At 38.4% G+C, this 27105-nt stretch overlaps 1 protein-coding gene across 4 annotated transcripts in view; it reads left to right on the forward strand.

Moving 5' to 3' along the window:
- Window positions 1-27105, forward strand: part of PIK3CB (phosphatidylinositol-4,5-bisphosphate 3-kinase catalytic subunit beta) — a 170206-nt gene that overhangs the window by 121518 nt on the left and 21583 nt on the right. For all 4 annotated transcript variants that reach the window (XR_002100665.1, XM_019533092.1, XM_019533094.1 and 1 more), the window contains 8 exons: window positions 5124-5375; window positions 5929-6025; window positions 7011-7141; window positions 10897-10947; window positions 12584-12772; window positions 20677-20798; window positions 23826-23969; window positions 24706-24805. Coding sequence is in view for 3 of the 4 variants with exons in the window: in XM_019533092.1 (XP_019388637.1) it covers window positions 5124-5375; window positions 5929-6025; window positions 7011-7141; window positions 10897-10947; window positions 12584-12772; window positions 20677-20798; window positions 23826-23969; window positions 24706-24805 (1086 nt within the window). In the remaining variant the exon portion in view is untranslated. The remainder of the gene's footprint in view (window positions 1-5123; window positions 5376-5928; window positions 6026-7010; window positions 7142-10896; window positions 10948-12583; window positions 12773-20676; window positions 20799-23825; window positions 23970-24705; window positions 24806-27105) is intronic.

A 27105-nucleotide genomic window follows, 5' to 3' on the forward strand; every position in this document is an offset into this window, starting at 1 on the left:
CTGTACACGCTGCACTAGCAGGGGTTGCATGCCCTGGAAGACCCTCTAGCACAAACCACAGGCCCCTGGGCCACACTTCCTCACACCATACTGCTGCACTCTCTGTGGGTAGCTGTTGCACTGTATGGGTGGCCATTGCACTGCATGCACATACAGCAGTCCCCCCTCTTCCTTCCCACCCTACACCACATATGCAGTGAGCATCCTTCCCCTCTGCCTCCATTGCCCAAACATGCGCACTGTGCCTGGACATCTTTCAGTAAGGGTGTAAGACTTTCCTATTTGGGCAGGCATTCAGCAAAGCTGGGGTTTTTGTGGGGGTGGCTCTGTTTAAATTTAATCTATGACCTTTTGTTCTTGTGGCCAGTCTTGTTGACTATGTAGTAGAAAGATTCTGTAGTTTGGTAATCTCGTCTGCCATAGTTTGGTAAAACATTTAATTAGTGGACACCAGATTGGGCCTGAGATTGTGCCAGCAATGTCGTCAACCTCTCTTCTGTTATTCTATATAGGTTCTCATACCATATACATCACTGTAATATCTAAATTCCATCTTTTAATATACACTTGTGATTTAGTTGTGTGATTAAGATCAGGACTTAATCCTGGGGAGATTATTTCTGAGGGAGCATTGTGCATAATGCAAAGTTTTTTATTTGGATGTTGTTGTTTTGTTGTTTTTTTTAAATGTACATACTTCTACGTTTCAGGAAAGTGAAGTCAAAAGAATGCCTTGCATTTGAGTAGAAAGTGAATGAGATTTGTCCTCGTCTTTTAAGTCCTTTGGGAATTAATTCCTCAGTCGCAGACTGTTCCCAGTAAAACACAGGTGAATTCCTGTTTTTGAAGTTCCATTATGGCTAAAGCACATCACTGTTGATGGCAGTGTTTATCTCTGAGTAATAGGTGAACTTTTGAATATGCTAGATTCAGAGTACTGACTACTTTGAAATTAAAGCCTGATGCCTTGAACTTGACTTTCTAACTTGTAGAGAGGAGCAGACGGGCTAGATGCTTTATGTAACGTTGATACATAACTGGTTGGATCATTGTACTCGATGAGTGACTGAATAGATAGCTGGAAGATGGTATCAAGTGACATTCCCCAAGGGTCTTTCTTAAATCTTGTATTGTCCACCATCTTTGTTAATGATTTGGATGATAGGATTATGTGCGGCTCATCATCACTTAGCAAATTTGTGGACAACACCAATTTGGGCAGAGTTGCGTGCACTGAGGAGAGGGCTAGGATCCAGAATAACCTGGACAGACTGGAAAAAATAGTCTGTTATCAATCAGATGAGATTCAGCAAAGACAAGCATGAAGTCCATCACTTGATACATAATAACTGTATGCTCAAATACATACTGGGGAATGAATGGCTAGGCAGCAGTGTTGCCTAGAAGGATTTAGGAGTTGCAAGAGGCCATAAGCTAAATATGAGTTCTTGTTGCAAAAAAAAGGGAAAAAGCCAACACAGTGGGTTATATTAATGGCAATGTCACTTCCAAATCAAAGGAAATGATACTTTTGCTGTGCTCAACACTGCTGAGGTCTCACCTGGAGTACTGTGTCCAATTTTGAGCCCCACACTTAGGAAGAATGTGGATAGATTAGACATAGTCCAGCATAGAGTGACAAAACATGATTAGGGGTCTGAGAAGCAAGACTTATGAGGAAAAGCTGAAAAATAGGGTTATGTAGTCTGGAGAAGAGAGGACTGAGAGAGGGATTTAGAGAAGATGGCGATATCCTTGTCTTTGTGGTTTTTAGGTAGGAGAGTAGGAGCAATGGCTTCAAGCTGCGGCAGAGGAAATTTGGGATGGAAATTAAGAGGAACTTTCTGACTGAGGGCCATCAAGCATTTGAACTGGCTACCTAGAAGAATTGTGGAATCTCTGTCCTTGGAAGTTTTCAAGAGCAGGTTGAACAGACACTTAACAGCAATGGTTGAGTCAGGGATGATCTTGCCTAGAGCAGAGGACTGGAACTAGATGACCTTGTAAGGTCCCTTGTAGCCCTTCTTTCCATGATCCTATGACAATCAGAAGACAGTGTTGCAGAAAAGGAAAGTGTTACAGAGTTTCCTAAGGGCTCATAGCCTCAAACTCAATTATATCATATTTTTTACAGTGCTAGCAGGAGAATAACAAAGATCTTTACAGCAAAGCCTGGATCACTTATTCTGTCCTTGGCCACTGTTCATGGTGGAAGGCATTACTTGATGATACTGCTAAGAGTCGGTGAAGAATGAAACAAATCATTCGTTAAATAACAGAATGAATTTGCCAATTGTAGATGTATCGCTTCTTCCAGTGGAGACAAAATGATCTGCAAATGTCTGAGTGCTTTACTTTTCCTACCATGTAATAGCTGCCTTGTTCAGTATCTGCTTCAGCCAGCTGCTTTGAAATGCTGAGACATCTTGGTAGTAGTGTGGTGATGTTGTCTGTAGGTATAAATAGAATAAGTAGTTCCATGTGACACCTTCATTTTCACAGCCATAGAAAAATTGGACTGGAAGGGATCTCAAGGGGATATCTTATTGGCCTCTCCTCAAGGCAGGAACAACCTTGCATATACTATCCAAGACAATTGTCTCGACTACGCTTAAAACTTTCAGTAATGGAGATTCTACAACCTGCCCTTTTCTGAGAAGCAGTGGAGATTGCCTCCCCAAAACTTGCATGTTTCTCGCTCTTTTTGAGTAGAAGTCAAAAGGACCCCCCTTTCATATGTCTTCGCTTCTTCTGGTGGCACTTTCAGTAGTTTGGACTCCGTGTTCTGAAGTTTCATTTGAATGTAATATGAAGTAGTAAGGAACTTTCTTTTGTGTAATTCAGTCACTTTTCTGCCTCAACCAGTCTTTTTGTATTGATGTCAAAATGGATTGCTTCTTCATTCTTCCTTTTATTTCTCTTACGGTATCTAGTAATGTAATTGTCTGGAACATATCCATGCTAAAGTTTTTCAGTTTATTCTAATTGCTCATTTTTGTGATCTTTAAGATAGTGTTACTGTAAGAGAACATTAAAACTCCCTCTTCCCTCCTCCCCCCCCAACTTCAAGTCTGACTTTTCAGTTGGTTTTATAGTACTGATCTTGCCTGTTTCTATATCAAAGACAGCAACTGCATGTGGAATATGGGTGTAAAATTATAATCTCAGTTAGTTTATAATGGTACTGAAAGTGCTCCATTTGTAGGATTATCAAACTCATCAGTGTTCTTTCCTTATGTTTCATTCAAAGGTTTGTATGATATTGAAGGACTTAAAGATCAATTTGCTCCATTTTACGTACCGAAGAGATTATATTTTCAGTACTTCTTATTCAGTTGTTTGCGTCCTACTATTTCCTTCAGTACAAGTTGTGTTGATTTAGGAGAATTCATATATATTAATATGTGGTCATCACTGAACACTAATATCCTATTTGAAGTAATAATTGCCCTTAACATGAGAGACCCAGTGAATGTGATGCTATGAAGACCATTTGATAGTTGCAAATTTTCATATTCCTGAAGTGTCTGGAATTCTACCCGAACAGTTACCTTGGTATAATTCCCTTAATGCGTCCAGACAAATTTAAGTGGGACAACAGGGTTCATATTACGTTTGTCTAATATTTCTTTCTGGACTTTCTTTAAAGAATCACCAGAAAACTTATCAGACAGTCTTTAAAATGATCCTTCAATAGACTTTAAACTGAATGAGAAAAAAACTGGTTGGATAAAGAAGTAGCTTTAACTCTTACGTGAAATTTAAAATAAACTCTGTTATTTTAAGGTCAGATGGATTTGGTCAATTTTAAGTTCAGTTTAAAAACTGTAACAATAACATTTCTGTTTATATTCAACTGCTGCAAAGGAAGTGGCATAATACTGTGGGAGAGGCTGTTGTCCTGGTATTTCTTAGCAGAACAGAAGGGATTGCCAGAAATCTCACGAGGGAGCTTTTAAGATTTCCTTTGCAATTCTGCAGACGTGAATAGTTTTGAATAAGTACGTTAACCTGTTAGAGTTCATCCCAGTCATGGTGGCCCTTTTTGTGCTTTTAACTATGTCTCTACACCTTAAGTATAAATTCATGTAGATAGTTTTGATTTTCTGCTGATGTGATATTAGAGTGATACTTCCATTTTGGCTCCAGATGTCATGGTTGAGTATTGATGTAGCATGCTGACTGCATGTGGACCACTTCTAGCTTATCTTGAATTTATGCAAGAAAAATAGAAAACAAACTGTTTGTAGGTAGGTTTTGAAGGGAAGAACTCATGATCAGGATGCCATCACTAACTTTTTTTTACCCTGGGTTATTGTTCAAAAATCTGAAATATCTCACATTTGAAACATTTTTGCTGAATTTTTCACCTGGGATTTGTTTCCTTTTTGCAAATAGGCCATTGCTGTTCCTGTTAAGTAAAAGCTCCACAATTATTTCCCACCCCAGTATCTCTCTGGTTTTTTCCCTCATGATTACCTTAAGAAATAATCAGCTATTAAAAGATCTCAGTTGTTTTCATTCATAGTAAATGAATAGACATCATTTTATGAGTATAAATTAAATGTAAATACTTAAGGTAGGGCTGTCCAACTTATTTGGCCCCCTGAGAGCCAGATCCAGACCATGGGGCTTCTTATAGGTCAGACTACTCACCTCTAGCAGCAGCTTGCAGACGCTGCTGCTGGAGCTGCTGCATTGGTGCAGCTTTGGAACCTGGTTGGGTGAATGCTGCCACTGATTTAAGTCACCAGCGACGAGTGGGTGTAGGGCCGTGTAGCATCAGTGTTCATTCCTTGAGTTCCAGAGCCCTGCCACAGTGACTCTAGCCGCTGTGCTGACAAGCTGCTGCTGGAGGAGCCCCATGGGTCAAAACTCAACCTCTCACAGGCCATGTGTAATCTGTGGGCCACCAACTGGAAAGCATTGATTTAAGCCTCCTGTCACAAGCTCTGAAAGAACACCAGCAATAAGACATCCCCAAAATGACCTTGTTTCCCTTCCCCCACCCCTTCCTACCAGAATTAATCTTTTTAGTTTCCATGAGAGTGTATGCTTTTTGTGTTCTTGAATAAAAGTTCTGTTGCATTTTTAGTCTTTTTATGGATGCTTTTCTGTTACAGGTTAATGTCAGGGCTGGTCTTTTCCATGGGACTGAGCTCCTTTGCAAGCCTATTGTAAGTACAGAAGTATCAGGGAGAAGTGACCACGTTTGGAATGAAACCCTAGAATTTGAAGTCAATGTTTGTGACTTACCCAGAATGGCTAGGCTGTGCTTTGCAGTTTATGCCGTGATGGACAAAATGAAAACTAAGAAGTCAACCAAGACAATGAATACTTCCAAATATCAGACCATTAGGAAAGCTGGAAAAGTGGTAATGATTTGATTTTATTTGCCTGTAGTGTACCTCTCACTTATACTGGGCAATGTATTTACAAGCATCTCTTTATTTGGCTGCTTAATATATTGCCCAGTCATAGCACAAGATCTTTTTTCTTTCTTTGTTAATGCCTGTTGTTCACTGTTTCTTCATTCTTTTTTTTCTCTCTATTATAAATTCTGTCTTCTTAAAAATTGATTTTTTTTTTATAATTCTCTCATTTACTTTGGGGAATTTGATGAGGTTTTTTTTGCCTTTTACTTTTTACTATATGGTTCTGTATATAGAGCGGTGCTGCAACATTTGAGTTTCCAACATAGGCAAGGAATATTCCATTGAAATGGGGTTTCTTAAAAACTTTTGTATCCTTCCAACACAGTCATAAATTTTAGAAAGTAATCTACTGAGGCATTGTCTTACTAATAAATCATACTTTTTTTAAATGTAGAAAGCAGTTTTTCTAATCTTGAAGTATTTACCATTTTACAATTTTAAATAATTGGTTTAGTTTCTGTCTAAATAAGCAAGTATATCTTTCCTTTAACAGCACTATCCTGTAGCATGGGTAAATACCATGGTATTTGATTATAAAGGACAGTTGAAGACTGGAGACCTCATATTGCACAGCTGGTCATCATTTCCTGGTACGTCTGAAAGTTGATGTATACCTGAAAAAACTTTGGAGATTAAAGAAGAGCATTAATTTAGAGGAAGGGAGTATTAAATAATATTAAATACTTTCACTTACAAAAATAATCTTACTAATTAATCTTAGACCAGATCCTCAAGTTAGTGTAAACTGACTTAGCTTAATTCAGGATTCATTTGGTCCTCTTCACTGTTTGCAATGTTTAATTTCTTTTTAATTTAAAAAAATGAATTTTATAACCTGAATCTGTGAAATACTCAAAGTAGACACTGTTAGTAAAATATAACTATTCACAACTGTTCCTGAAGGTTTGGGAAGCCTTTTTCTTGAAGTAGTCCTTTAAGGGCATTTGTAGATGTGCTCCAGGCAGTTGGGGAGAGGGAGCGCATTAATTAGCGCAGCTCTGAGCATGAGCGACTGGTACCACTTTGGTTGAGGGGAACACATGCCCTCCCTCACTCCCCCCTGGTGACCAGTCAGTTACCGGAGGGGCTCCCCCCTGCAGCTGATCACATCAACCAGGAAGTGTCCACAACGCTTTATCTAGCACTCCCATTCCCCGGCTGGCGCTCGTGGGGGGGGCACTGCTTGCACCCCCACCTGTTGCCTAAGTGGGGAGTGTGGCCTCTCACGGGGTGCAGATCCCTTTTGGGCTGACATTGCAGCTAAGGACTGACATGTCATGGGGACATCTTGGCTACCCTTGTTTTTTCCTGTTGTACCTCTCTTCAGTAGAGTAGTTACTGTAAAAGCCACACTGCTTTTAGTACCAGATGATCCTCTTCCTGGGGTTGTCTTCCTAAGCTATAACAATGCTAGTGTTAAGAGACAGATCTGTACTAGGTGTGCAGCACAAAATGGATGTTCCACACAACCTGTACAACTGACACAGGAAGAAGTTACTCATGGCATCACTCTTTTCAAGTCTTGCTTGCATTTCCAAAGAGGTCTTGTACTATAACTAATTGTTCTGTTTTTAGATGAACTTGAAGAAATGTTGAATCCAATGGGAACAGTACAAACTAATCCTTACACTGAAAATGCAACAGCTTTGCACATTAAATTTCAAGAATACTCAAAACTGCCTATTTATTACCCTCCCTTTGATAAGGTAAGAAATTAAATAAGAAGCACAAATGCTAGTATGTAAGTGGCTATTTTTAACTTGAATCATGAATTTCTATTGAATTCCACCCTTCCTGTCTTTTTGCTTTACTTAAACAGGGAATATGTAATTGTGTCTTAATGCCTTGGCTTCAAGACATCGAAGCCAAGTCTTTGAGCATACTTTTTTCTAACATCCCACATGTCTGTTACCTTTTGTACTTTTGAAGGTCAGCAAAATAATGTTGTGTTTTTGGTTCTTTTTTTAATTTTATAGCTGTCTTTAATAAAAAATATACTGTAGTTGGAATTCTGGACACTTCAGTATAAATGTATTCAATAGTTCTCAATAGGTCAACCATTACCCAAAAGGATGACACTTCTGTTTATAAGAATTTATTTTATTTGTTCTCCTATAAACCTTTCTTCTTCAGCAGCTAAAATTATTCTGCAGAAAGCAATTTTATGCTTGTTTCTATGCTAAAATGAACTTAAGTCTGCTCTAAACTAAATCAACTTTATATTGCCCCATGTAATGCCACCGATACAAGTACAAATCTCTGCCCAAATAGAGGAAGTGTGTTTGAATCTCTGTTCAGAATACAGTTCAGTAACTATAGTATAAATCCTAGACAGCTGGTCTAGTTACAAACAAGCAAGTAAAGCTAATCCCAGGAGACAAGTCAGTCATAAAACAAGTGTTAAAAGCAGCCAGTCACTGACATGTGTTGAAATAAGGTTTTATTTCCCCCATATGTTATTCTAGAGTTCTTTTGTAGGAAAGTTAGCACCAGCTTGGTTAAACTCTTGCTGAGATCATCACCTTTGATAGAGAAACGCATGCAAATTCCAAAAACAAGGCTGTCTTGATCAGTGTCATTCTCAAATACAAGTCACAAGAACAAGGCAAAAATCATGATGATAAAATACAGTAATAATTAATTCAGTAATTCAAAATGACAGCATAAGTAATTTATAACCAGTAAACAGTCATTTTCCTGATTAGAATGGGAAATGCCACTTCCTGAAAGTGCAGCAACTTCTCATACCAAAATAAATTTGGGCAATTATATCATCTGTTTACTTGGACCGCCTGTTGGTTTTTTTTTTTTTTTTCCTTAGTTGCATAATTTCTCAAAAGATGCTGAGGTTTTGTTTTCCTAGCATTATTTTTTAAGTATATTGCCTACACTACTAGGTATTTTTTGTATTCATATTTTCTTCTGTGCTTTTATTACATACATCTAAAAATTCCTATGTTCTAACGCATTCATATATCTAAATAAAATCTGGCTACATTTTTTGCAAGTAGTTATCTATTTATAGTTGTTAAAAGATATCTGACAAATTAATGTTCCTTTTCTGTCACAACTGTTATTAGGTGGCTTTGTCTTCAGTTGTACCCCAGAAGTCATACACTTGAAACTGGGGGAATTTCCTGTCCTTTTTCTATAGTGGCTGCACAGATAGTTGAATACTTGCTTATAGAAATCAACCTTGAATAAGCAGCTAAATTTGTCACTTTTGGTGTGCTTCAGTTTCTCAAAAGCACACTACTTTTAATACTCCAGAATGGTGGAAATGTGTTGCAATGTCTTTGGTAAATTCAGAGTACAGAAAGATACCTTCGCTTGAAGAGTTCAGTTCCATTTTTGGGGATAAACTAATAATACTAATGATGTGACACTTGCAGAGGTGGCTCCAAATAAATCTTTCCCAGGAATCAAAGCTCATCTTTTTTGTTGAAGGCCTTTCTGGGTTAAAATGATTGGCTGGTTCAGGTCCTCAGCTGGCAGAATGGATCAGTGCATTTATTTGACTAATAATATACAGCTGAGAATTTGGATCTGCAGTTGTTTGTTCAAATTTTCAAATCAGATTAAGCATCTATGACAGAAAACCCTTTCAACCAGATGTCCGAGCCTGGTTTGGGAATCATTGATCTTAAAGATGCACCACAACATCAGCTTATCTGCAAAAAGGAGATGTAGCCCCTCACTAGCTTAACTGAAGCCAGTCATAGGAGAGGAGACAGAGCGTGAACTGTTTAGCCTGGGAAAATGAATGCTGAGAGAAGGATAGGATTACCGCAAACAAATCAGCAGGGAAAGATTGATTAACACTGAACTGTAGAGAGAAGTTTTTAAATTGAAGGATAATGTTGGCATAAAAACAAATAAGTATAAACTGTTCAGCAGTAAATGTGTAGGTTGGAATTAGAAGAGGTTTCTAACTAACAGAAGGGTGAGATTTTTGGAACAGCCTTTTAATAGGCATTTTTGCCCCTACTACTCTTAAGTTATTTTTAGGAGTGAGCTTAATCAGTTTATGAAATAATTATTTGGTGTGGTGACTGTTGAAGTCAGAGGACTGACCCAGAAAATCCTTTCCAGTTCTATGCTTATGGCTGCTGTTTTCACAGTAACACTTTCTTGATGCAACTTATGAAAGTACTTATAGTATATGGGCACTGAATGGCTCAGAGTACTGGTAAAAAGATAAATGCTGTTGGTTCAAATCCGGTCAGCATCGTCAGTTACTATGTGTTTTGTACATTCAGGGGACTGTAAAACTTGGTTAAAAATCTTAATCTTTTTCGGTTTGGCAACGATCTAAATTAGAATACCTCACCACCACAGGGTTATAATTGACATTAATACTGACAGTTCGAGCATATCCAACAAGGAATGAAGGGGCATGGAATAGAACTACTTATCAAGTCAGTGAACAACCATGCAGTGAGTGACGGTCAACGTGGCTGAAGATGTGTTTTATGGATAGATACGTGACAGCAGTTTCTAAGAATATAACCTAAAAGCTTTCCAAGAATTAAAGAGAAAGGGGAGAACTTTGTGCTTTCATGCCCTGTATCAGAGTCTTTGATGCCAAATTACCTGGACCTACACAGGGATGTAGGTTGTAGCTGCGTTGGTCTAAGGCAGGTGTGGGCAAAATGCAGCCTGTGGGCCGGATGCGACCTGCCAAGCTATTCTGTCTGGCCCGCAGGGCCCCTAAAAAGTTTAGAAAATTAATATTTATCTGCCCTTGGCTGCCTGTCATGCAGCCCTTGATGGCTTCCCAAAACTCAGTAAGCGGCCCTCCACCCAAAATAATTGCCTGCCCCTGGTCTAAGGACATAGGCAGACGAGGCTCTTTGGGTGAATCTGATATCTTTTATTAGACCAACTTAAATAGTTGGAAAAATACCAGCCCAGCCTCTGGCTTCTTTACTATTTACTATTCATTCCATCCAGAAAGAGCACACAACAACTGCAGAGACTTCCTCAGCTTGACGAAGGGTTTTTAAACCCAAAAGCTTGCCTAAATTTTTTTCCCAACTATTTAAGTTTGTCTAATAAAAGATATTTAGATCTACACAGATTGTTACCTTCAAATTGCCTGAAAAATAAGTGTTTTTTAGGTCAATATTGTTTGTGATACGTTGCACTGATATTTGTATTCCCCAAGCGCATAGCTGTTATATAGTGCACATGTGTTTGCGAATACTATTCTGTTTTATAGAAGAATTTGTTTTATCTGCTATCAATAAAAAACACGCTTATTGGAGAGGAATAATACTTATTCGGACATATGCCCTAAAATCAGATAGAATATTAAGAACGAATAGATATTTAATCAGATTCCTAGTTATATAAATGACACAGCAAATGCCACTTCATTGCTTTCCTTTTCCAATGTTTCTGCATAATGCGGTCAGATTTTTTATTTAAACCTAATCCTTACACTGTTATCCTTTTACAGATACTTGAAAAGGCAGCTGAAATTGCAAAAAGCAGTGACAGTGCTATGGCAGTAAGTATGCAAGCCAGAAGTCTTTAAGAAAATATTTAAATTAAGGTTACTTTTCTGTCACTTTGTATTATTCTAATGTAGAGTATATACATGAACTCAAACTCAGAATCTTTAGTAGATGTGTTTTAATTTTTTCGTTACCTTTTTTAAAGATTACCACTCTTTTAGGAGTTAAGTCTTTTCTTCAAATCATCTATCTAGACAGCAATTAAGTTGGAGTTGACAGAGTTGACAAGGGATGCTTTAAAAAAGACAACTGTATCTTACTTTTCATGGATTGTTTCTAAAAAAATTTTTACTTTGGTTTCTGATGGCCTACAAATTTAAAGATAAAAGTAGGTCGGGCACTGGTTGGTATACTTGGTTGTTGGAGGTTTCCTGGGAATTCCAGGAACTGTGCAAAGAACATGGGACAGTGGTGCCACTGTGTGAGCTGTCCTGGGGAGACCCAAAATAGATCAAGCTGCAGGAGAATGCTACCCACCCCTTGCATGATCCCAGGGAGACCTGAAACTATACAAGGGACTGGAGGGCAGTGGCACTGTTGCTTGCTCCGTCCTGTCTCTCTCATTGCAGCAGCTGGGTCACCGCAGGACTCCTTGTCAGCTCACCTCTGAGCAGGCTCTCAGGGAACCAGCCATCCTCCCTCCCTTTGGAGTGCCATTAGGGATGACTTTCCTCATAGGGAACCTCCTTGTACCACATGTGACTGAGCAATTGTTACACATGGCAATACGAAAAAGGAACATGGTTTAAAGAGCCATTAGTCTGTTGGAACTGCTAGATCTTTCCCCCCCAAACTGCTTGAATGGTGCTAGGCTCCCTATTTGAACTGGGAAAAAGGCATTTTTTCCAAAATAAATGTAACCCTTGTCCATACCCATACAGGTCAATTGCATCAAGCAGCAGTAGCTTCTATTATATTTTATTACAACTTGTTTTGCATTTAAATTGATAGAAACATTTTCTCAGCTTAATTTCTTTCTTTTGTAACATGCATTGTAAGGGTGCATCTACTGAACAAGGGGGATTAATTATCACAGTCTTTTTAAAATAGAAAGTTCAGTATTAAACCTATTAAAAGTAAAATTAACTTTGACCTTCCAGAAATCAAAATTGTGTTAACTATCAATATAAAATGGAAAAAAAGATATTTTCAGAATAAAACAAGTTTTAGCAATTTAAATGGTGCGTGTGTTAGCATTTACAGAAACCGTTTCCTTTCTGTTATGGTTGGAAGTACATCCATGACTTAATTTTTACTTGCATATAACGTATATGTGGACATAAATTTTATTTGTTTGAAAACAAAAGAAAAATAGGTGCTCCCTGAACAAGACTGAGCTAAGAAAACAGCAAGATTGCCATCTAGTGTCATTAACGCTGAAGTTAAATGACTTTTTCCAAGTTCATTTTTGTAAATTGAATTTTGAATCAGTTTCTAGACCTGTTGTCTAGATATCTCCTTCCATTACTAGACTAAGAAATGTTTCCTTATACTTTTAAAAAATGAGTCTTTCTTTCTTTTCCCCTCCTGGTGTAGATTTAACATGGGGTATTAGATCAGACAGGTCATTGTCTTTTATAATGTGTTTGATGATTCTTGAAGTTACTTAACTAACTTGTATTTTTCTAGGGTCGAGGTGGCAAGAAGTTCTATGTTGTGCTAAAAGAAATCATGGAAAGAGACCCCTTGTCTCAACTCTGTGAAAATGAAATGGATCTTATTTGGACATTGCGCTATGACTGCCGTGAAAATTTTCCACAATCATTGCCAAAATTGCTGCTTTCTGTAAAATGGAACAAACTTGAAGATGTTGCTCAGGTGAGGTGAATAAGAAATGTAGTCTAAAAATACTAGGGAGAAATCATGAGCAAAAAATTTCCTGTGCATGCAAATATTGGAAGTGTTTTGCCAAGCTTTGTATAAAACGAAGTGTGTAATAAATTTTGCAGAGGCATGTTACTTTTAATTAAAGTGGTAAGCATTAAGAACAGGTCATCAGAATTTCTTCTTTAAAAAATACCGGGGAAGGAATGTGCTTAAAGTTCCTTTAAACTAGAAGACTCCAAATTTATTTCTAAATGACAACTGAACAGTCCATGGAAAATTGGAAACAAATGGAACTAACCCAATTAATTTTTGGTGTTTTATTCCCCTATGCAGATTTAGTATGTATACGGATATAAGCATTTACAAGCCCAGACTCCTTTATGTTAACTTGTTTGGTTAAACCTTTCTAAAACTAATTGCTCAAAGAAATTAATCGGTAGTTAATAAAGTGAACAATTGACTTTTTGCATAAAATATCAAAGGTGCATGTTAGTTTTACAAAATAACTTGTCTTTTCCTTTTGTGAGACAATTTACTTGAGTAAAATTTTCATAAAGCTGCTGTAGAAATAATTAGGGTATTCAAGTTTCATGTTGCTGCAATTTACCAAAAGTAAATTTGTAGAATGAGACCGCCACAAGGTGCTGTATAGGAAACCCTCTTTTCTTTGTTGTAAGTGGCAAATTTACATTTTCCAACAACATTCTACATAGAATCTCAGTTTTGCACAGCTTCTTGAGAAAAGGTAAGAACTTTTTGGATGGTAACTTTTGAATCTATTTCAGGTTTCTTTAACAAGGGAAAGGACAAAAATTGTAATGCCTTTATTAGTGGACCTGAAAACAGCTGCTGTGTCTTTTGCGATTCTGAAGATCAGCTGATGACTTTATAATTCAGACTTTTTAATGAAATGTTTATTTTCCTAAGGCACTTATGAAGCGAAATTTTCCCTTATAGTGTTATCAAGTAATCAAGACCATTTTTATTCCTAAAATGTTGATCAATATTGTTTGTGAATTGCACAGAAAACATTTTTTTCATGGTTATAATGTTCTTAATTCACAAACTAACTTAAAGCCATAAATGCTACAAAAAATAATGTTTTCTTATATTTCTGTTTGAAATTTGCCTAGTTTAATGCATATTCAATAGATAAAGCAAAATCTCACAGAGCTTTAACAAACCAAACACCCAGTGTGACAGAGAACCAGATACTTGCTGCAGTACATCTGCTTGCTTTAACTTCAGTCTTACTGTTGCTAGAACTGTTCATTGAATTGACGTATGATTCTTAGAGTTTGTCATACTAAGATGATATTTGTTTCTATCTGTGGAATAAACTTTGAGAATTTTGTAATGAAGATCTTTAATGCTAGTTGTCGCTGGTAGGTGCTGTAAGGCCTTGGCCCCTTTTTGGTTGGTGCCCCCCCTAGCGACACCAGAGTGAGACCGCATCCCAAGGCCACCTCAATAGTTCTGAGCGCTGCCTCCACTCACCTGCCACAACTTTGATGTTGATTAATGGGGGAGGCAGTTTGCTGTCGGTAGTCTCAGAGGGGTTGTGACCCTGGTTTTTTTTTTTTTGTGGGACTCCAGATCTCCCTTTTACCCCACCCTTACCACATCCAAAGCCTGGGAGGACTCTGCTCCCTGTAACCTTCTCTGGGATGATATCTTCTCACCTGTGAGGCCCGTCTCAACCGGGGTCAGGTCTGTTCAGCTGTTAATCTCTCCTGAATTGATCCCTCGTCTTCGCGCCCACCTTTGGGAAACTAAACATGCCTCATCCCGGGGTGAATGATAACTTAAAAGACACTAAACTAAAAAAGAAGACGTTCAGCATCAGCTGGGACTCTGACCCCAGGACCCCTCTGCTTTCCTGGGACGGGAGAAGGAATTTTGTCCATGTCTCAGAGTATTCTTCCCAGGGACCATCAGATTAGGAGTCAGTCGCTCCTGATTTCACCACCTGATAGAACTTGCCCCTTCGTCACTGGGCTCTGGGCCAGTTGCCACCTGCTCCTCCCTCTTCACCAGGCTGCCCACAGTGTTTTGCCGTCACTTGCTGCCCTTCCCTGCCATGGTACCTGTACGTTTCGGAGCAGCCTGGTTTTTGCTTGGGATCGTGAGGACGATCTTCTTCTCCCTGCTGTGATCTTCCAGTGAACTTCAGCTCCCCAAGCCCGGACCTGTGGGCTTTCCCACTGGGCTTCTCTGGCCAGCACTGGGGCTTCTCGCCCCATGCCCTGCTTCACCTTTCTTATTGGGCTCCGCTGCCTGCCTCTCCCTGCTGGCGTCCCACCTCTCCCTGCTGGCGTTTCGCTCCTTGTCACCCGGCTCCACCGTCCACCTCCCTCCGCCGACGTTCTGTTCTTCCCTGCCCACCTCCGCCGTCTGTCGCTGTCCTCCGGAATCCGGTCTTTCCTTCTCCGGGCAGCTGGGTCTCTCCCCAGCTGCCTTTCGATCCTCCCGCGCTGCCTTCAGGCCCCGCCCATGGGGCTCACTGACCCGCAGGCTCAGGCAGCTACGGAACTGCTGAGCCTGCATCAGCATTTCTCCACAGCTGCCACTTGTCCCAGTCCCTGCTGTGAGTATCGGTGCTCATCGGGCGGGGTCCCAGGACATGTTGGGAGGGGAGCTTCTACCTCCCCTCCCACTAGTCATTTTGCAAAAGAAGCTTTTCGCTTTTCAGATGTTTAAACTAGTTGCAACTCTCAGTTGTAACTAGCCATTAACAATTCTCACTGTGTGTGTGTGTGTGTTCGTGTTCCCATTACTACAGTTTGAGCATCAGATATTACTCCAGTTACTAGCAAACCTTTTGGGGGACTGTTACATGAAAACTTAATAAGACTCAGACTCATGCCTACTTTGTTCATCATGTGATCCTTTAGCTGGGTAGTCCAGACAGAAACTTAGGTTGCTGATGGACGTGGAAAAAACCAAAATGACACTGTTTTTACTTTCAGCTCAGCATGCCTTCACATGCCCAGAAGAGGAACCCAGTCAGTCTGACCCGGCTCACCCAGCATCTGTATAAATCATACACTTCAGCGGGGCTTTTTGGTCCTTATGTCTAATAGCTGATTCAATCGGCGCACTCTCTAGACCGGAATGGGCAATTATTTTACACAGAGGGCCATTTACTGAGTTTGGCAAGCCATGGAGGGCCACATGACAGGCAGCCAGGGGCAGATAAATAGTAATTTTCTAAATTTTTTAGGGGCCCTGTGAGCCAGATAGAATGGCCTGGCGGTCTGCATCTGGCCCGCGGGCCACATTTTGCCCACCCCTGAATTCTAGACAGATGCTGGGGAGCTGAGTCAAACCGATGCAGTTACTCTTTTGGTAAAGCGCTGTTCTTCCCCCCACCCCCACCCCCTCTGTCAGTGCCCTTAATTTCCCTGCAAGATGTAGGGTAGCAGAGAGTCCGTGAACCATCATAAAAAACCCTCTTGCTTCTTTTAGAACATGGTTACCAGCAGGCCTTACATTACCCGTAGAGCTATTAAAATACTGTAAATTTCATCCTTCACTTTGCAGTTCAGTTGTTTCAGCAGTGAATGCCAGGCTAGTCATATGATTTGCCCACTCATTCTTCCCCCACTAGCATTCCTTTGCATGCACAAATCTTCTCACATTGTTTATTCATTTCAATATGTTCTTTTGTGTCTACTACTCATTTATTTTTATTTTTACTTATGAAGTTAAGACTATAAACAGATATTTATTTAACTACAAAAGAAAGACATTAAGAGAGAGCACTTTTTAATTGCCTTATAAGGAATTTGCGATCGTTTCACCAATAGTAACCAAACAATTGTAGGCAATACAGATAAATTACTTGACAAGTATAGAATTTTCTTTTTATTTGAAAATTAAGAGAAAATAGATAAAATAATATGTATGGCACCTTAAAATTATCTTTACATGTTTTATTTGAAAGGCTTAGCAAGTAAAAAGCTAGCATTTATGATGTCTCTTAGAGGGTTTTCCAGAAGGACTGTGGTATTTCTCTTTGCAGATGTACAGAGGGAGACAATTTGACATTTGAGTAAAATCTTTGGGCAGCAACAATAATCTGTGCTAGTGTTAAATGTAATATTGTATTTTAAAGTGTTGTTTAAAATGTTGTTTTTTCCTGCAAGCACTTATGCACCTGAGTAATCCTGTTGAATTTGATGGGATTACTCATATTCCTAAAATTATTCACAACAGGAAGTGTTTTCAGGGGAATTCTTTGTTGTGAAATATGTATAACCTACAACTCCATAATATTATTCTAAGTGCTTATATGGTGATTAAGAAATGAGGAGGAAGCACTTTCCATATTCCAGTTCTAAGTTAGGCTTGGCAGATGGGGAGTTCCATGAAGTAGAAATAAGTTCCTTTTTCTCTAAACACGTTCTGTGCCTGTAGGAGAAGTCTGAAGATGTGTTGTTCTGATCCACAGTGCTAAGCATCTGCTGTTGTGGTTTTTATTCCTTTTCCTTGCTTCCATGCCATCCTTTCTGTTGGGACACTGCAAGTCCCTACAGAGCTGCTGCTTGGCGCACATTAAGTGTGGACTCTCATGCCTGAATCTTCTCACATGGAGGAAGACTGCAGAGTTAAACAGTAGAAAAGAAACGGAGAGAGTAATTTTATGAGCTCTTTTTTGGTTCCAGAAGTTATATGGTATAGTGTTCATGTTTGTATATTTAATATCTCCTTATGGTTCCAAACCTGTGGGTTAGGAACTTCATCTCATGAAAATCGGAAAAAAAATGTTTTTAGTTCTGGGGAAGAAAATATATAATGCAGTTTTGCAGCACAAGTAAAACTGCTTCTTGGGTAGGACCCCTGTTTTGTTAGGAAGTAGCAGACCCTGAGCAGAAGTGCTGCCTACGGTCTTGAGCACTGCATAAGGCATTAATTAATGGCATGGGCCATTACGTAACATACAGTACTTTGTGTGGTCCCTCTGTACTCAGGTCACTCTCACCTGTATTGTTTGCATATATTGCACTTAATGCATTTAAAATGTATTCTTATCTGAATAACCATCTCTAGCTTAATTGCTTATAGCTGCCAAAGTAAACACAGAAGTTGTAGAAAATTGATTTGGGGAAAAAGTAAAGGTTATAAACACTGGTAAAATACCTAAATAACCACACATCCTCCCCTTGATTTTCAAGCAATACTGCTATAACACAGAAATTCATGATTGAATTCCCAGCTTGTTTTTCTTTTCTTTTGTTTCATTTTTAAGGCATTGTCAAACTACTTAATCACCTGAATTGAGTTTGGGGTCCTGACAGCATTGATTAATTAACTGACAAAAGCAACAGTACATTAATTTCTTGGTACTGAATCCTTTAATCACACCAGTTGCACAGAGGCTGACACCTGGTGCAAAGATTAAAAACAGCTGCTGTTTTCATCACTTTTCTTGACTTCTTTTCTGTTCTTTCCTTTTGCCATTTGCAGTCAGAAATGAGTCTTTCTTCAGAAATTATGTGCAGGATATCTTATTTTAGAGGTTTTTTTTTTTAGAAATTGCAAATGTTATTAAGCCATATCAATTTTCTGGAAATAAGGGAATGTGTTCTTACCTAGCATATTATTGCAAATGCTACAATTGGAACAGTTATCTAGAGTGAGTTTCTGTACATCCTTACCTTCTTTGTTGCTGTGATATCTTGTTGCTAACAAAGTTCTTCAGGCAGGATAGCAGAACTTGGTGAGAGGCGCCACACATTCTCTTCAAATGCCTGAAGAGACCCCTAAACTTTATGAAGCAAGTTATCCAAACTGACTCCTCCGTAATCTCTGGAGTGGCACCTTCAACAGCTGGGAACAGAGAGAAGAAAGATAAATTGGACACTTCGAGACATTTTAAAAGACCAAAATAAAAATATTAAACTTTGTTTGAATTGTATTGCTGAGTGTGATAAGAGTCTTCCAAAAGTAATAGTTCCCATGTCTGCTCCTTGACAGATTGGGCAGTGGGGAGCTGGAATTCCAAACCTATGTAATTAAAGGTCAGATTTCACCCCTTATTTGTTATAGTTCTTTTAGAATCACATAAGTATTTAAAGTTGAGATTCCTCACTTCCTGGTGTAACAGCCCCTGGTATTTTCATCACAAACACCAGATCCTTAGTAATATAGGTATGACTACATAAGCTGTTACTTTTCAGGTACTGAGTTGTCATTTTTGTTCTTTTTTCTCTCCTATATTAACCATAATAAAATGTTTAACATCTTTGGGAATATTTTAATGAAGAAGTACTTCAGTAGAGAGAGTGAGTGTCCTTATTAATGAAAATTTTGACAAATGTTCAAAGAAACTTTCCCATTGTCCAAACTGTTTGGCAGATGTAAGGGTCTTTTATGTGTTTAAAAAAAAAGGGTGGGGGGATGTTGGTCCAAATATAACAAGCACAACTAATATCCTTTAAACTTCACACTTCGATCAGTAGGTACCCGCTTGGGACATCAAGCTACTTGGCCTGCACTTTCCTCTTGATAAAGATTCAGTGAAAGAATGTAAACAAGAGTGATCTGTATTTTTGGAATTTTTTTGGCTCTTTCACAGGTCATTTAGCTCTTACTTCCTCTAAGGTCATATCACTTAACATTTACTTGTTTAATAACCTCTGTCTTTAATTTTAACAGTTTAATGCTGGTGGAATCAGTGTTAAGAATCGAATATTTTCAGTTGAACTTCAGCACAGATTTGGTTCCTGTAGTCCAGCATTTTCAAATTACTTCTCTAATTTGGAGCATCCAAAAATGATTTGAATTTTAAGAAGTGCTGCATGTTCGTAGCTTTGACTGAGATCAGCCTTCAGCTGCAATGTTTCAGCAACTAGATTTATTTTAACACCTCCAACATGCATTTTTGATGGTTTGAAATAGGGACCACCACCCTGACAGACAAAATGCTGATTCTAATGTTCTGACACCGTTCTTCAGGTGTTTTTGTTTTTCAGTGTTCCAGGATTCTGGTTAGTTCAGCACCTTCTGTTGACACACAGCAGCTTCAGCATTTTTAGCATTACAGCACCATTGTTTGTAGTATTTTGGCTCCCCACATTTGTACTGCTCTCTGATACAAAGAGACTTTTTGGTGGATATTCCTAGCTGTAGCTATGAGTTGAATAGCTAGTAGAGCAAGGATATTGAATGTCTATTTCTATGGGGGAAAAAGTCATATTTTAGATGGTGTTTGTTGTTTTAAATTTTTCTGATGTTTACAAATTGAAATTTATGGCATCAGTCTTAATTACTGTAAGAGTAACCTCAGTGTCTAAAAACCTGATTTTCTTCTCTGGGATTGTCATAGCATGAGCATTTGAATAATGTTGTTGTTCACACCCTTTTCAGGATCTTCTAAATTCAGTGAGATTACACAGATCATAAATCGGGACAGAATTTGACCTGAGTTAGTGGTGGACCTAGGTAGCCATTATTGCACAACTTGGTGGAAAAAATGTTATCAAAATGTTTCTGTTTGGTGAAAATTCCCACAAGCATGTATTGCAATAATAATTCAGTCACTTAGAAAACATTAAATTTTGAGGCTGTGTGTGTGTGTGTGTGTGTTTGGTTTTGTTTTTGTTTTGTGGGGGTTTTTTACTGTTACTGAAAAAATATGATTTCAGAAAATAAAACCTTTAGAAATGTGCATTAAAGTATCTTGGGTGTGTATGAGTGCATCTGTATGTGGGTGTGTACGTGTGTACATGCACTAAGAAATGTATCTATTTCCTGAAAATTGTGGGGTTTTGTTTTTAGATGGATCTCTCCTATAGCTGTGAATTTTTATCCTCAGGAAAATCTGTCCATCTCTTCTTTCTCAAATTATTCTACAAGTGACTAATCATAGATATTCCTTTTTTTCAAAACAGCTCCAGGCTCTTCTTCAGATATGGACAAAATTGCCTCCTAGAGAAGCATTAGAGTTGTTAGATTTCAATTATCCAGACCAGTATGTAAGAGAATATGCTGTTGGTTGCTTAAAGCTAATGAGGTAGGTATGTAGTAACTGTTTAACAATTAAAGAATTCTTGGGGAAAATGGCATTCTACTTACAGTGGGGAAAAAGGACTCAAAACCTTAAAAGATAGCTGCATCCTCTCCCACACATAGATACCCACATAAAACCTATAATATAAACAAGATGAATAAAATATTGGAAAGATCACAATCCAGGTTCCCTCCTCCAAAAAGTCTCAACTTCTCACTCTTACCATTTAGTGAAAATGTAATATTTACATTCAGTTATTTATTTCAGTTTGCCTTTTGGCATAGCTTCTGGTGGTCGTATATCTTTCTTTATAAAATGTATTTTTGCTGCTAGATGAATTTTCCTCTAGAATATATGGAGCCTTGTCATTTGCAGCACTACTGCACTTTCCCTGTCCTTGACAGCTAAACTTTGTGTGAGATGAATAGCTTTTTATTGTCAAGGCTAGATTATTGACAAAATATTTTGACTTCTTTCAAATGTAAACAAGTAATTGCTCTGTTAACCCCGGCTAACCTAATAATGTGAATTGGTACATCTGGGAAAATTATTCTTAGTTATGTTTCCAATGCAAAATTGCCTTTAACAAAATATTAAACTCGGTTTCTGATTTTCGCAGCCTGATAGAAGACAGCAAAATATAAAGAAAATTTAATCCAAATGATGGTTAGTGCCCCACCAAGTAACAGAAAAATATTCTTACAGAAATAAGTTGTACATCAAATAATTGCTCTCTCTTATGCTACAGCAGATTTTAGTACTTCTCTCCAGATTCCTAAGCTTTTTCACCACACACAAACATGCTACCAGCTGCTTTGACTCTTCTGTAATGATTAAAACTTTGATTTTTACCTTTATGTTTATTTTGAGAAAAGAAAATGTTCTACAGGCAGCTTGCAAATGTTAAAGATACTTTAAAAGATGAGGGATAATTCAGATTTGTCCAAATATACTATATTTATCAATTTAAGGCAACTTTGAATTTAAGATGGCCCCACAATAATTAGATTATATACATGGAAAATTACAAATGTGTTATAATTTTCCATGTATAGAATCCAATTAGTGGAATGTCATCTTAATTACCCCCCCTTCACTGCTGTAGCAGGGAAAGCAGTGGTGGGGGAGGGATGAAGAAAGTGCCCAGACCCCTGCCCCTTGCTCTCCTGCTCCTTGTCCTGCCATGCCTATATCTGCCTCCTACCCCTTGCCCCCAGTGCCTGTCTGTGCCTGACCTCCTGCAGGCAGCCTCCCCAACCACTTCCCTTATCCCGTGCTGCAGCTCTGCTTCTTTCAAGGCAGTCAACAGCAATGCAGCCCAGTGGCAGCTCCTGGCTGTTCCAGGTTGGGGCTGGAGGGACCAAGGAGCACAGGATAAGGGAGTAGGGGACAGCTAGGTTAGGGACCAAGGGGTGGAAGGGGCAGGCTACAGGAAGAGCAGATGGGGGATGGGGTTGGCGCATGTACAAGGGTGTAAGAGGTCAGGGGAAATATTGCAGGTCTTCCCCATTCTCCCCTGGTTACATGGCCCCTCCTGCTTCCATCCCAAACAAGCCATTCCAGCTGAGGCAGGCAGTAGCTTAGCTCCAGCTTCAATCCTGAGCCCTGGCCCAAAACCAGAGCTGAGCCTCCACCTACCTGGGACCTACTTGAATCCAAGATGAGCTTTTTTTCTCCATCCATGATGCTGGGGAAGGAGAGCAGGGGCGGGGAACATAATTTTGGATTTGATTAAATACTGAAGCAATACAATCCCCAATAAAATGGGAGATGTTACATCTTCTGAAAGTAGTTCAGGTTTCCTGGAAATTGGTGTGCTATTATCAAATGAGTACATTTCTAATATAATATCAGAAGATGGTTTAAAGGGCAATTAACCAATGTAAAAGCAGGTTGAAACATTATTTGCAAGTTTCTGTGGATGAGGTATTTAAATAATTCTTGGCTTCTGGAATTTGATTTTTTCCCAGGATTTATTTTGTTTGTATTTTTGAATTTTAAATTTTATAATGTTAAATCTGTCAAGTTGTCTCTCCATTTAATAGATCATTACTTAAAATAATTTAAGGAGTTTATTTATGTAACATAGGCTGATAATGTTTTTCACTTCTTTTGCTTTAGTACCTAAAACTCATTATGTAGGTATTGTTTTGTGATGGTATAACTATGAAAATACAGGGTTTTAAAAGAAAAATATACCTTGCTATAGAATACCAAACAGCTATAGGCTGACATGTAAATCCAGCCCTTAGATGCTGCGGATGCATACATCTCAAATGGCCATTTAAATTCAGAGCAGGTGGAGCCTGACAGAGGGGATGGCAGAATTCATAGGTCTCACGGGGTGTTTTAAACCCTTTGCTTGCCTTTGGGGCACTTCCTGTGGTCCAGAGTTTAGATGATCATGGATCATCAGGTCCTTGAGCATGACAGATCTACACTTAGTAGATTCCTTAGCCTGGGGCTGCCAAGTGTCAGACTTTTTTTTTAAAGCAAAGGATAAAGGTTGACCAATTTAGTCCCCATTCCTCTTCCATTGATTCCCAGAATAAACTAACAAAAATTCACCTCCTCAGATATGGAATCACTTATGTTCCTCTTGGCTGACTAAAACGTCTAGAACCTTCCTGCCCCTTCTACGAAGTGAGAGGATAGAGGTAACCATGAGCTGGTGTCATAGGTCCATCATCAAAGGCTGAGTGTTACAAAGTAACATTCAGAAGGACCGAGGATCTTGTAGTTCATCTAACTAATTGGGTTAGATTGCCCAGGGTAAAATCATGAACGTGAAATTTTTATGTCAGTTTCTTTTCCAAGGGTAATGGTGGCTGTCATTATTAACGGTGTTCTGGAACTCTCTCGGGCAGTTTTTTACACTTAGTCTACATGATTTCTCTTCTCAATTTGGCTGAAAGGTTTTAACTTATGTTCGATGTTAGCCCTTGCCACAGTTACAGATTTATCTTGAATTCTTCAGAATTGATTAATATAGTTACTCAGCTGTTTACCAGAGTTTGTATCTCTTTCCAGTGATGAAGAGCTTTCGCAGTATCTTCTTCAGCTCGTTCAAGTTCTGAAGTATGAACCTTTTCTTGATTGTGCCCTCTCTCGATTCCTACTAGAGAGAGCACTTGCTAATAGAAGGATAGGGCAGATGCTTTTTTGGCATCTAAGGTAAGAAATTCCTCTTGCGCTATTTTGGCTGATGTGAGTTCTCAGCAGACAGAATAGAATAGATTGAATTACTCCACGTAGATCTTTTGAAAAATTTTCAGAATGAACTGTTTCCCCATTTACACAGTGTTGCATTCTTCAGTCTTTCAATTTAGTGTCAAAATTTTAATGTCTCAATGCATTACATTCAGTTAACTGAAATGTTCTGCCTTCTTGTATATAGACATCTATTGCTTAAATTATATGTTCTAGTTTTTTGCTTCCTCACAATTTTAATTCATTTTTCTCCATTAATGCTTAGTTGCCTCTCTTTTTTGATGCCAAGAGGTTGGGTGGCTGTCCTGTGAATGATACCTTGCAGCCTGGACTTCTGTCCAGTGCTTTCTCTAGAGAAAATGTTCCTGCATTTAGGATTTTTTTCAAGTTTGGCTTTGCAGTCAATGAATAAGCTATAGTCTACTTTTTGCTTGACTTAGAGGTTTTTAGTTAGAAAGGTCCTGGGACAATAACTTGAAATAGACTGCTCAGCAAAGCTGTAGAATCTCCTTCATTGGAAGTTTTCAAGAGAAGGCTGGATGATCATTTGACGGGGCTTAGGAATAGCATTCCTTCATCTGGGCAGTGGGTTGTATCAGGTGACTCTTGATGTTCCTTCTTGTTCTGTGAGTCTCATAACTATACAGTGAATACAGTCTATCTTACAATCTTTTCTTCTTTCACATGATGCTTCCCACAGGTCGGAGGTGCACATACCTGCAATTTCAGTACAGTTTGGTTTAATACTTGAAGCTTACTGCCGAGGAAGTGTTGCTCACATGAAGGTGCTTTCCAAGCAGGTATTGATTTATTTAAATATCTTTAGTTTTTCTAGGCTTCAGGTCAAATTGCATGTCCCATCAATGATACTGGGCTCAGTTGCAGGTTTATTTCTTTGTGAAAAAGAATTGAAAAGCTAGTAGAAAGAGAGAAACTGATTTGAGGGATACAAGTACAAGAAGCAGCCAACAGTGGGAAGTCTGAGGAGGAGGAAAGCTGTCTGCCATGACAGCCATTCACCTATATATGATATTTGCTAGCAAGGGTGAACAGCGTAAGTGAAATAATGGACTTGATAGATCGCATCCTGCAGCTTTGGCTTCTGTCCGAAATAATTCAAACTGTTGCTTTATTAGGCCACCTGGAATAATTCCTTAATTACATATTGTATGGGCATCACTATAAGGAGTATTAAAAATCGATGTCACGTTTGATCAGTGCCCAGGTAAAAGGAGAAGTAAGGTGCAGTTCTAAACGTACATCTCGCTTCGATTAATCCTCTGCCAGCAGTTGTTAAAAAATCCTGCTTAGAATGCTTTGTCACAGTTGTATAGCTTAAATGTAAGACTGTTAAAGTAACGCTCATTTCTGAGAGAGGTAATATCTGTCCAGTATTTTTATTGATATAATAAATTATGTGATGTGAGAGAGGAAGCTGCAAAAAGAAATCCCATTAGAAATTTTGTTTGGTCACAGTAGCTTCTTAAAATTCTGATTGTATCTGAATTATATCTGCTCCCCAGTGCAAATGAGAGGAATATACGATTGTTCTTTTCTCTTAGTGCTACTCTCAGAGCATTAAGTTGGCTATTTCTTACATAAATGTGCTTGTTTAGCATTGTCAAAATCATTTAAAAAAGAAATGTGGTAAGTGATGAAACACTTTAAGTGATAGACTTAAGGACAGTCAAGTTTTTTGTATACGTCTCAGGAAATAAATGTCAACACAATCAAAGAAGGGGCAAAAAAATTCCCAACTGTGCAAACACGGAAGAAATTCAAAGTAGAAATACTTCAAAAAGTTCCTGTTTGTGCAGCACAGGTTTCATTTTGTTCTCTTGTCACTGATGTTTGTACAGCTCCTGGAATGGAAGAAATGCAGAGTGCTTTTGATTTTGACAGATGGTTGACTTGGCAAGTCTCCATTTGCCTCAGTTCTAGAACCAAACTACATACGATTTCCAGAGCATCCTGCCTGACAGGGTTGAGTTTATATATAGATAAGTTTTAACTCATCTTAAGGATAAGGTTGAAGTTCCTTGAACAAAAATTAATTGTTACATATATGTGAAATAGTGTGTATTCTGTAGCCAAGTATAGTCAGTAATTGAAGTATTGAACCAAGTTAATCTTGGTAATCTGTAAATGTGGTTTTTCTAGATGGGATGAAAATAAGGTCCATTTTATAATCAATAACCACCAGTTAATAGTTTAGTTCCTTGGTGGCAAACCTAGACAGCATATTCAAAGGGCCTCACTTCATTAATACAAAGTCCTTGACCGTCACTGCAGCTGTCTTAGTATCTTTCTTAGGAGAGTTTATAGCTATGTAGTTAATAATTTAACAAACAGGGAAAAAAAGCACTTGCATAATTCAGTACGTATTGATTACAAGTGTCTCATTACAAGTTATAAAATTAAAAGTAGTTTTTTAAATAATAATGCTTCATTTCTGATGGGCCTGAATTGATGTACCGGAAAAATGAATTGGGTATATTGGGATACTTGTATTATTAAAGTTAAGCATGTACTTTGATGATTTTAGCCATGATTTTTCTCATCTAGAAAGCATTTTCACTTGTCCTTTGTTGCATTAAAATTTCACTACAATAAGAATTTTAGAAAATAAAAATCTTACTTGCTTTTATTGAGCTTATTATAGAGCTTCAGTATACCTTATCTGTAGGGCTGGTGAGTTCTTAAAAAAATAAATTATAGTGATTAATTTTAAATAAATGCAATAGAATGAAATTTTAGTTGCATTGGAATTGGTAGCTAACTCCCATTAACTTCTGTGGGACACAGCTTTAGCATTTTCAGTGAAGATATGAATATTGAACAAATAAATGCCATGTTAGTGCCATGAGTGCATTGATTTCAAGAGTTTGTTGTTATGAGGTGTGCAGGGGAGTAGCTTTTCAGAATTCTACTAAACCAGTATCTACCCTGGCTTGATTTAAGTGTTTCAAGTGATGTGCTTAATATGCTGTATGAATGTAATGAGCTGATATAAGCCAGTTAAAACTGGATCTATAAAGTGAAATGCTTGAATCCATATTTAGTCTCAAAATATCTTCTTTCCTCTGGTGGTGCTAAATGT

This window comes from Crocodylus porosus, unplaced genomic scaffold (genome assembly GCF_001723895.1).
Source record: "Crocodylus porosus isolate Cpor-Errol unplaced genomic scaffold, CroPor_comp1, whole genome shotgun sequence".
Taxonomy (NCBI): Eukaryota; Metazoa; Chordata; order Crocodylia; family Crocodylidae; genus Crocodylus; species Crocodylus porosus.